This window comes from Engystomops pustulosus, chromosome 3, assembly GCF_040894005.1.
Source record: "Engystomops pustulosus chromosome 3, aEngPut4.maternal, whole genome shotgun sequence".
NCBI classification, from domain to species: Eukaryota; Metazoa; Chordata; class Amphibia; order Anura; family Leptodactylidae; genus Engystomops; species Engystomops pustulosus.
Window position 1 is genome coordinate 139488053 of NC_092413.1, and position 12033 is coordinate 139500085.

The window sequence follows — 12033 nt, forward strand, 5'->3', positions numbered from 1 at the left end:
ATAGGATTGCCTCCACTGTTCTAGATCATAGTAAAATTTAAGAATATACTGAACTCTACGTAGGGCTGAGTATTCTTATATTGACCGCTTAATCTCTGCTTTCAGCAGAGGCTCTTACCAGCCATCTGGGGCAGCACGGTGGCTAAGTGGTTAGCATTACAGCCTTGCACCGTTGTGTACCTGGGTATCAACATCTGCAAAGAGTTTGTATGTTCTCTCTGTTTGCGTGGGTTCCCTCCAGTTTCCTCTCACAATCCAAAACATACTGGTAGGTTGGTAAATTTGTTAGCTCCATTGGGGACTGGGACTGATTTGGCAAGCTCTGTGCAGCATTGCGTAATCCGCGTGAGCTATATAAATAAAGGAATTATTATTATTGAGAAATTTGCTATCTGCACAGCAGGACATTTTGAAGCCTCGTCTGTGCCTCTGACATGCAGTACATCTTGGGTTCTGATTTTAAGCTGGAATAACTAGAGTCTGTTAGGTATGTTATTAACTTCATTTATGATGCCTGGGCAAAGCATCCTGTTGTTTTAAACCATGAACTTTGAAAATTCCAAACCATGCAGACTTGTACAGCTGCGATTGGGCTCACTGACCTTTTTAGAATGTTGTTTTAACTTTTTCATCTCCAAAACACATTGCTTAAGGAATAGAGCTACATTAGTGACTGGAAAGTCCTTTGCCCACAAGCACCAGAAAAATCAACCCTATATGGCTAGCTAAAGCCAGCTTTAATAGGAACCGTGGTGAAGAAATCATTTAATAAAGTATAATTAAAGGATTGTGGCAAGTCTACCATTTAACACCTATCTTCAAGAAAAAGAGTACATTGTGGATCCTTTTCAATTCATTACTTTTTCATCCTACTACATATACACTCACCGGCCACTTTATTAGGTACACCTGTCCAACTGCTCGTTCACACTTAATTTCTAATCAGCCAATCACATGGCGGCAACTCAGTGCGTTTAGGCATGTAGACATGGTCAAGACAATCTCCTGCAGTTCAAACCGAACATCAGTATGGGGAAGAAAGTTGATTTGAGCGCCTTTGAACGTGGCATGGTTTTGGTGCCAGAAGGGCTGGTCTGAGTATTTCAAAAACTGCTGATCTACTGGGATTTTGACGCAAAACCATCTCTAGGGTTTACAGAGAATGGTCCGAAAAAGAAAAAAACATCCAGTGAGCGGCAGTTCTGTGGGCGGAAATGCCTTGTTGATGCCAGAGGTCAGAGGAGAATGGGCAGACTGGTTCGAGCTGATAGAAAGGCAACAGTGACTCAAATCTCCACCCGTTACAACCAAGGTAGGCAGAAGAGCATCTCTGAAGCACAGTACGTCGAACTTTGAGGCAGATGGGCTACAGCAGCAGAAGACCACACCGGGTGCCACTCCTTTCAGCTAAGAACAGGAAACTGAGGCTACAATTTGCACAAGCTCATCGAAATTGGACAGTAGAAGATTGGAAAAACATTGCCTGGTCTGATGAGTCACGATTTCTGCTGTGACATTCGGATGGTAGGGTCAGAATTTGGCGTCAATAACATGAAAGCATGGATCCATCCTGCCTTGTATCAACGGTTCAGGCTGGTGGTGGTGGTGTCATGGTGTGGGGAATATTTTCTTGGCACTCTTTGGGCCCCTTGGTACCAATTGAGCATCGTTGCAACACCACAGCCTACCTGAGTATTGTTGCTGACCATGTCCATCCCTTTATGACCACAAAGTACCCAACATCTGATGGCTACTTTCAGCAGGATAATGCGCCATGTCATAAGGCTGGAATCATCTCAGCCTGGTTTCTTGAACATGACAATGAGTTCACTGTACTCAAATGGCCTCCACAGTCACCAGATCTCAATCCAATAGAGCATCTTTGGGATGTGGTGGAACGGGAGATTCGCATCATGGATGTGCAGCCGACAAATCTGCGGCAACTGTGTGATGCCATCATGTCAATATGGACCAAAATCTCTGAGGAATGCTTCCAGCACCTTGTTGAATCTATGCCACGAAGAATTGAGGCAGTTCTGAAGGCAAAAGGGGGTCCAACCCGTTACTAGCATGGTGTACCTAATAAAGTGCCCGGTGAGTGTATGTGTGTTTGCATTTCATTCAACATCGACTTTCACCACTTTTACTATGTTGAGAAACCTTATAAAGGGGTCCTCTAAATTTGCTGTGTGTTATTCGGCTTTTCACAGGGAGGGGTTGCTTTTACCAATATGTCATTTATAATTCTTATGTAGAATATTTGAACACAGTCTTTTCCCTTGTCTTTAAACTCACAATCACATCTGAATGAATAAATTGTCTGTACCACCTCCAAAGATTACATCACACCACCAGAAAGGGTTTCACTGGACAAAGGTTTGTGGGTCCCTGTTGCTGTACGTACTATAAAAAGTATCAGGGTTGCACAGGTTTTCAGCCTCAACGTACCAACACTCTGCAGCCATCACCAGAAATTTTTTTTGACAAACACAAAGGTTTATTAATCTATTTGCGTCAGAAACCTTTCCTAAATTGTGCCAAAAAAACAGTCTAAAACACAGATTTTCATAAGCTTGTAGGCACTTTGTCCCTGGTACAAAAAAATGGGTGTAGAGGTGTTAAATTGTTCCAAAAATTTGCCAGAATTTGGCAGATTTTACTGCCATAAAATAAAACGACCAATAGGAGGTGCAAAGTTTAACTTTAATTTGAGGGTTGGGGACAGAGATTTATGCAGAAGGCTTATTTTGTCACAACATGTGGGTAGGATTTGCTGCTAATGTAGATTGCTGCATGTTAACCACATACACCGAGTCTTCCTGACCTTAAGATGTATGTAACCTTTAATTAAATTAATTAATTTTCAACAATAGTTAGTCTGGTCATTCTAATCTTCAGCAGCCCTCCTCTCGGTTTTGTTGTGCACATTCTCCTGTGGGAGGAGACTTTTCACTGAAAAGCAGATAACGAGGGAAGAAGAGAGGATGATGAGATCTAAAGTAAGTGGATAAAGGAAGAACTTTGCTCTGATGACATATATTGTGTATGTTACATACAGCCGCTCCGATATGAGCTGATCACCAAAGTGGTCAAGTTATGTTCATGGAAATATCTAAAATCGCAAGTCTCCTGAAATTGCAGTAAAAGAGCAAAGGTAATATTATATCATTTCTCATAATAAGTATCTGTAGAAGCCAGAGAATGCATTATGGACTTCACCTCCACGCAGTAGTCCTTACCTAGCTGAAACAGAGCAGTCAGTCTTATGCAGACATGAAGATAACAGTAGAAACATGCATTTCTGTGTAGTAGGAGGAAGGGGGGCAGAGGAGAAGGGAGGAGAATCTCAAATTCATTGCATTTCTGAAATGTACTTTTACTATGGGGTGTTGTAATTATTATTGAGGTGTGTACAAGTCATTCTGACATACCTTACTATTGCACATAGCTTTAACAATCCGAGGGGAAAAAATTACCTTTTTTGGCAATATTTTTATTAAAATATTTCTATAAAAAATAGTGGGGAGGTTTATATTTGTACAAAAATTGCTCTGCAGCTGGATTAGGTACAACATCCCTAAATGGCAGGATAATGGGGGAGGGGGCATTTGTTGAATAGCTATGATAAAATAATTTTCACATTAACATTTACATCAAGATAACATAAGACACTAATTTATTTTAAGACAAAAAAAATGTCTGGCATAGTTAGTATAGAACTCTCCAGATGTACTGTTTAGTATATTTGCATCCTGATGATAGGATGATCTGCATTATCAATTACGTGAGCATAAGGGAAGTGGCCGTCTTCCTCTATACCACAGCTCAGCGCACAGAAGTGATCTGGTCTTTAGATATTTCCAGATGACATTCCCCAGGGATAGCAGAGTCCCTCAAAGGTTCATCAAGGAAAACTTATTTGCATATCCTTCCTTACAGCTCATGAACAGGCGTGGTTTGGAAAGCTCGCCCCTATAGCAAGAGAGGGGTTGTTCAGCCAGGCTGTGCACATGTCATCTGCTAGATGTTTAAGACCAACTTCTTCAGGCTCTAAATCCCTCACCCAAAAGAAACACAGCTTTGACTTTGGAAAAACTTAGAACACACAATTTAAAGAACTGAGATCCCGGGTGTACCAGCTTTACTTTTTTTTAAGATTATTATAATTTTCTGATATAAAATAATTCAGCTGTCATGTGGCTCTCGGTTATCACTATGGTGCTGGTGGTCTTGAGGAGCTTTGATGGGAGTCTTGCAACAAATCGGAAGTCTGCGGAGAGTACAGGGAAAAAGCAATATCAGGTGCAGCATGGGGCTTGCAGTTATACCTTTCTTCTGCCAGAGGTGGACAGCTGCCGCTCTGCTCCGGCAAGTCCCTATGTGTCCAATTCAGTACAAAGGGATGCTCCACTGGACTACGATGACTCTGTGCAGAGGTTACAGCTTTTGGAGAACATCATGGAGAATAACACACAGTGGCTTCAGAAGGTAAGCTTAAACAAAAATGCTACAATATCTGACTAGAAAATAAATACAATGCTGCAGTAGCAAAGTTAAATGTCCATATTCAGAGCAATTCCCTAATATAATGTTGTAACATAAATCACCAAGTGAAGGTGAATTCACCACATGGCTGCTGAAAGAGAAAGGTCTGTGAATGAACCTCAGTGATCCTGTCCTGGTTCTCTGCACCACACTATGTGCATATAAAGAATATAAACTGGAATAAAATGCCCTATTCTCCCGTTGGTGTGTGGGCTGGTGAGGAGAAAAGTTATTATAGATGATAATGATATAAAATACGGTAACACTCATTACGCATGTCTAGATTATATTACACGAGTGCTGAGGATTTGGCACCGATCATCATGATAGCACAACACGTGTTGTCATATCCTAATGCAGTAAATGCAGGCAAGTCCCAACACCATAGAGCTAAATGACACTTTCATAAATGAAGATGTTGAAAAGGTGAAGCTTTACTTTAAACAATTCTGCTTCATCTATAAGATCTTCAATATTTTAGGTGTTTTCCCACTAATAACTATCCTTCACCCACGGGATAGGGATAAGTGTCCCACTGCACGGAGATCTCTGCTCACCTGATCATTAGGGTCTTATTCCCATATGTAAATGATGCCATGTCTAGCCACGTCCAAGAGATTGATGGAATGCTAAATTTTGCCATTTCTAGGTGTCCCAATTTACAATTGGTTTGCTCCTTAAACGTCACAAATAATCGCACAAACACACCAGTCACCACAAGGTGTAAATGTTACTGGCAGCGCAGCTCTTACGACAACCTTAAAACTGTGGCATGGAGGCTGCCCAATGATAAATTCCCCCCATTGTTTAAAAAGAAAAGGAACCACGTTGTGGGTGATGGTGCAACAGATTTAGCACTATATATATATATATATATATATATATATATATATATATATACATACATACATACACTACACACACAAGTGTGTGAGCATGCTTGAAATGTGCATACAACAGGCTACAAAGTGTAATAATTGGTATATGTCACAAGCTTCTGAACAGCAGCCCACAAAATCACATACACAGATCCCTTTAAAGCAAGAAGGACGCCATTCTAGATTTCTAAGGTACAAGATACCTGGAAAGAACAAAAAAACTAAGAACAGGGGGCACTTGACCATACGAGCCATATTGCAGCTGTTATTGGACTGAGGCTCAGTGCTGGTCTTCTGGCACAAAACATATACCTTTATTGATGCATGAAGCAGAACAAGTCCCTTGTGACCTTTGTGAAGTCACCCTTTCCATGTCTTATAATGATTTGAAAGAAAAATACAGTTTGTACAGTACTAAGAGTGCAAGATAATAAATCATGTTTATGATTGTCACATAGGGGTCATGTAAATGGTTGCAAGGAGCAGGGTTCACTGAAGGTCCGCAGAGGAAATATTCTCATGGTGAATCCAGCATCAGTGTTCTTTAGATCGCAGATTCGGAGTGGGCTTGTTTCACAACATAGACTACAGGCAGTCCCCGGGTTACATACTAGATAGGTTCTGTAGGTTTGTTCTTAAGTTGAATTTGTATGTATGTCGGAACTGTATATTTTATCATTGTAACCTCAGCCAAAATTTTTTTTGGCCTCTGTGACTATTGGTTTTTAAAAATGTTGGATTGTCATAAGAACCAGGATTAACAATAAAGCTTCATTGCAGACACCTTTGATAACTGTTATAGCTGATTATTGTAGCCCAAGGCTAAAGTACAATAAATTACCAATATCCACAGGTCCTTTTGTAAATACAGGTCGTATGTAAGTCGGGTGTTCTTAAGTAGGGGACCGCCTGTTTAGAGTTCCAGACTATTTTTCCGAAAAACTGATGAAACACCTACAGCAAAAGCACACAGTCTGTCTTTTATTTTGCAGCCCAAAATGGCAGAGATAAGGACACTTATAAGAAAAAAGTTCTTACAAGATTGTCTTCCCTTTGTAAAAAGCTGCATTGAGAATAGCGCATTAATGTGCTGTATGCTTATTTCATGGATGGCACTCAAGTCAAAGAGAATTTAGATAAATATAAATCTTTCTGCTTAAAGGGAACCTGTCAACAACCTTTAAACCACTACACTAATAGCCCCAAACAGAAGTGGTATGAAATATCCTTTCTAGTATTCCTTTTTTTATTTCCCAACTCCCCTGTTTACCTATATAATCCTGTAAAGTCATAGGCAAATAACCAGAAAAATAATCACTTTAAGAGGATGGAGGGGAATTCAACCGTACAGACATCGTTATATTGATCTCTATAGCAGATAGAACCACAATTCTGGTGACATTGTTAAGTTAATAATCTCAGCCAAAACACAATACTTGTGGTTCTGAGTATGCAGGCAGTTACAGACCTAGTTCGGAGTGTAAGCCATGGATAAAGATCTAATTCCTGACTATTTCTTTAACTGCCTGTATCTATGGTTCTATATCACATACAACCAAAACCATAGTATATTTTAAAAGATGATGCTCTCATCTTTATAATGACACAATGAACCAGAACTTTAGCTAGCAGTTATAAAACCTCAGATAGAGATACAAGAAGTAATGTTCCTCCTTAGGCCTCAAAGTGACTATTTTTATAGTTTAAAATACAAGATAGAATACAAGAAAGGATATATCGTACCTAACATTAGGACACTTTATAGTGGTGTAAAAGTTGGGGGCAGAGTTGATTTTGGGGAAATGACCGGCGAATGGCTACCCTAGGGCCTTCATCCTGTGGCCATTGCATTTTAGTCTACAAATGCACAGAAGATTTAATAATCACTATAAAAATATTTAAAATTCTTAAAGGCAAAGTTAGATGACTTTACAATGTGTTATACAGTAATACAAGTATACAGTGCCTAAGAAAAATTGTACCATCCCCAAATTGCCAGTTTACTATATCAGTCATTCATTTAATGCAGGAGGTCTTCTACCAACAACGTGATCATAAAAAAAGGCTCAAACGATTTCACATTGTCCTGTAACGCCAGAAGCCACTGCTACTCTTAGGTGACTGTAATTGAGGCTAGTTCTGCTCTGTTCTCAGAAGAAGCAACACTGGCATACTAAACTCTAGGAACAGCATACTGCATAGGTCCGATAATTACGGTATTCCACAATGGCTTTTTAGAATCCTTTACATCCAAGACCCTTCCACACCTAAATAATTGTTCTAAGTAGTGACGCTCGAGTTACACACATCCTAAGAAGAACACCATTTAAATGAAACACCTTTAAACGGTTAGAAAATGATCATCCACCCTAATTCAGGCTTAGTAATTGCTCCATCTGGTTCCATTTTGCAGAACCAATTTGCTTGCAGTCTGTATTTTATGTACTCCGCTATTTCTTTTGTAACTTATGGCATCTTAGAAACTCCTCAGGTTACAGTTGCAGCCATAGGTCAAGTGGAATTAAGATGAAGAACTAGTTTAGTACCAGCTTCCATTGTGACCCTGGGCAATCATTACTTAGTCTCCATATATCAAGTACCTAAATTGCAGATAAATTTGCTCAATCATAAATAAATATTACTAGCCTTCGCTTTTGTATAATAAGTTTATTCTGCGGTCATGAAAATATAAAATATTTTAACACATAAAAAGTAATTTTTCACAATACAAAGTACCCATAAATTTAGAACACGTGTTCCTACCTAAACACTATTTGATATGTTAGGCATACCATATGTTCCTCACAATAGAATACATTGTATACATAAAGCCTTCAACATATACGTTAAAAAAAACTTTACAAAATTTGTCAAATTTGTAGCCGAAAACAGGATATTGGATGGTTTTCTTTTGTTTAGTTTTTTTTTTCCATAGTAATGAATGTTGTACTTAATTGTAGCCTAGCTTTCGCTGCCTGTGGGATGTCTGTTTAAAGCCCCGTCTTATCACTAAAATTCAAGAAAACACAAGTAACTTTCCTAAAGAGGACAGAGAGCAAGTATTTTTCTGAGGGTGCAGGCACACGTTACAGTTAAAACTGCATCGCAATGAGCTTTGAGGTGGTTTTAGGTGCAGTTTTGTCAAGAGATGAAAGACATGAACTGAACGGGTGAATGAGATTTGTGGAGTAGCTTTCTCCTCCTTCAAAATCAAATTCACTCGTTCAGTTCATGTCTTTCACCTGTTAAATTGACAAAACGTCACCTAAAAACACCTCAAAGCTGATTGCGATGCAGTTTTAACTGCAACGTGTGACTGCCCCTTCCGGCTGCATATGAAAACTGTGCAATACCCATGGTTTTGGCCCATGTGACATCAGCATGTGAGGTCTGCTCAAGCACCAATGACAACCAAAAGACACAGGACAGGAATAGGACATGTTTTACAATTTTAGCAGAACTGTGTTTGATTTCATGCCGTTCTTAAGGCACATAAGCTACATGCAGAGCTTATTTTGTTCCCTATTAAGAACATGTGCTCGCTCAGCTGATCTGTACTACAAGTATGTGGTAGAGTTGGGGCATTTGGCCAGTAAATACTGAATGGGTAGTGCCACCTTAGACACAACTGGTTTCTCAGAAAAAAAGGTCTACCCCCAAAATAACCCCTACTTATAAACTGCTATCTCTTCTGAACCGTGGCACCTAGATCCACAGTTATGGTGTCATTTTAAAGGGGAGAATCTCTCCTTTAATATCACATAAGAATGATGTGGCAATCTGGAACACGGTTTTTGTCCACTGTTCCCACTCTCAAATGTAACTTTAACATGGAATGCAATATTAAAGGGATATTCCCCTCTTTAAATTGACACCAGTAGTTATAGTAGAAGTTATAGCTGTTTGAAGTCTTCCTCCAGATTATCATCTGAAGGCAGCATGGGGAAGGAGTGGGAGGAGGAGGTAATGACAGATGCAATGTGCTACAATAAGCTACATTTACACAAGTCATATGAAGAAAGTGAGAAATTGAGGCCAACGATTCTAAAGGACGAATCACAAGAAATCGACAATGGAAATCAGGGTTTAAGAGTTATGATGATGTTCCAAAAGATGATGACATTTGAATCATTGTTTTTTGTTGTTGAAGACTAAGGGGGGTATTTATCAGGGCTTTTGCGCAACACCTGTGGCATAGAAGCCCTGAAATAATCGCAATTGCAAGCACTTGCCATTATTTCCCGCTTTCTGCCACATCCACGCCAGGGTGTGTGATGGGGCATGAAATTTCACTGGCTGCATTTATTCCTACATCAAGCAGGATCTGGCATAGAAATATCAAAAATCAGACCCTGGCCGGATACATCAAGAGGCATATATACGAGCCCCAGCGTATGATAAATAACCCCCTAAAGGTGTATTTCTGTGAATTGAAAACAAAAGTCCAAACCAAATTTTTGGAGCAATGTATTCATATATGCTAATTAAATCATGGCAGAAGACACATTTCACCATTGTAGTGAAGATTAAAGGTTTTCGTTAATCACGTGTTAACTTTATAATTTAAACATCCAAAATGGTAAAATGGTTGCAATTAAAAAAAAATATATATATTCTTTTCCTTTGTAGAGTTTTGCAGTTTATTTTCATTAAAATTATTGTCAAAAGAAACAAAGGCAGACATTCCTACACAAACAGTCTTCATATAATCTGCATTACATTCCTGCACAGCAAGCGTTCAGTGACAGGGTCAAAAGGATTTTGTGTTTTGGGATTAGCTGAGGGAAGTGGCAATCACTGGGATATGCTGGTACAGAAAGGTAAGGTCAGGCAATCACTGCACAAATGTCATGTGGAATCTGCATGTTCATATGTAGAGACTAAACATGTGTGGGGGGAATAGGATTAGATTTCTCATAAAACGGGCTTAGTTTTGGTTGTAGACAAAAGAGAAATGGGTTTAAGTAGCATGATATGACAACCTATTGACCTATACCTCATTCTCCTTAATTGTAAGATTCGGTCTGTAAGAGTACTATATTATTAAAATGAGAAAATATTGAAATTCTTCTGTGCCATATGTTGTGCCATATTGAATAGACTGTAATGTAGATATACTTCTGTGTTTAAACTGTAGCACTAGGAATTCTACCATCAAAATCAAGCTGATGAACCAGGGGAACTTACTCATATATCCATGCCCTCTGACTGTGGTAATCTTCTCATATTTGTTATCCATGGCCTCCTTTCTAAAAATCAACTTTTAAAATTATGCTAATGAGTCAAAAGGCTTACTGGGGGTATTACCAAAGTCCCTCCAGGGGGGGTGGAGTACTCCGGGACAGTGTAGCAGCCTGTGAAGCTGCAACATTGAGGGGCTCTGGGAACCAACTCAGGAGCTCTTCAGGTTCATTAACATGCTTATAAAAATGATTTTAGAATAAATATACAAATATAGGAAGAGTACCACAGTCACAGCGTCTGGATCTATGAGTGTCCCTGGTTTATCATGCTGGATTTTGATTCCTTTATTTGTATAATCATAAGAAGGGCATAGAGCTACAGCAATACTGTACTGAAGTAATATTTTAAATATTTTACATGATTCCACTTTCCTAGTGATTAAACCGTTATTCAAACGGACTAGATGAAATGTGGACATTGTTTTGGTTGGTTTTGCACCTCTGATCACTTGGAAGACAGGGATCCTGTTTTGTTTGAAGTTCATCCAAATTTTATTTGTATATTTAAATAAAATAACAATGGTTTTAAAACATCATGGTAAAAGCAAGCAATGTGTCTAAAGATTATTGCTAAAATGTATTCAGCCTGTATCAAATTGAACATAAAAATGCTATGTATTCTTAGTACTTAAAGGGGTAGTCAACTTTCAGCAAATAAATAATAATATTGTTTAAAGAGAAGTTATACAATTTTCCAAAATACTTTTTGTATCAATTTCTCAAAGTTGTATAGATCTCTGCTTGCTGTCCTTCTATAGAAAGCTTTTATGTTGACTTCCAGTGGATAGAAATCTGTCCATGGTCATGTGATGGACAGGCAGGTGCAAACCTGTCAGTATTATACAGCTCGGATTACTCTCTGTGATAATAACGGTTCATGCACCAGTGTGACATCACAAAGTCATGGATAGATTTCTATCCAGCGGAAATATAGAAGCTTTTTATTGCAGGACAGCAAGCATACAGATTAACAAAGGATGAAGAAGCTTGTCGCCTCTCTTGACATATATATTAAAGGAAATCTATCACATGGATGCAGAGCTTCTTAACCAAGCACACGTTGGTCTGTGCCTCCTGAAACACTTTCTGCCCTTCTTTTTTCTTCTAATAGCTTAGTTTTTGAGAAAACATTCTTTTAGAAATGATGCAAATGAGCCTCAGGGGCTCCCAGCTATGTCACAGATGCTCTTTCTTGCCCTGTCATATGCTAATTATTTTTGCCTCCATTCCGTTGTGTGCCAGGGGAGGCAGGAGGTGGCATTGAGGTCTAATGGACACATGAATGATTAGCAGAGGACTGAGTCAGAAGGGATTTCTGTGACAAAGCCGGGAACCTAAGGCTCATAGGCATATTTTTCTCAAAATTG

The 12033-nt window shown here is 39.1% G+C and overlaps 2 protein-coding genes across 4 annotated transcripts in view; one reads left to right on the forward strand and one right to left on the reverse strand.

Moving 5' to 3' along the window:
* The window catches only part of MCPH1 (microcephalin 1), a 206916-nt gene that overhangs the window by 95862 nt on the left and 99021 nt on the right, over window positions 1-12033 (reverse strand). The gene's annotated exons all lie outside the window — the stretch shown is intronic.
* ANGPT2 (angiopoietin 2) overlaps window positions 2981-12033 on the forward strand; it is a 34168-nt gene continuing 25115 nt past the window's right edge. The window contains exons 1-2 of the mRNA XM_072142315.1: window positions 2981-3154; window positions 3940-4488. Of these exons, the coding sequence (XP_071998416.1) occupies window positions 4195-4488 (294 nt within the window). The 5' untranslated portion in view covers window positions 2981-3154; window positions 3940-4194. The remainder of the gene's footprint in view (window positions 3155-3939; window positions 4489-12033) is intronic.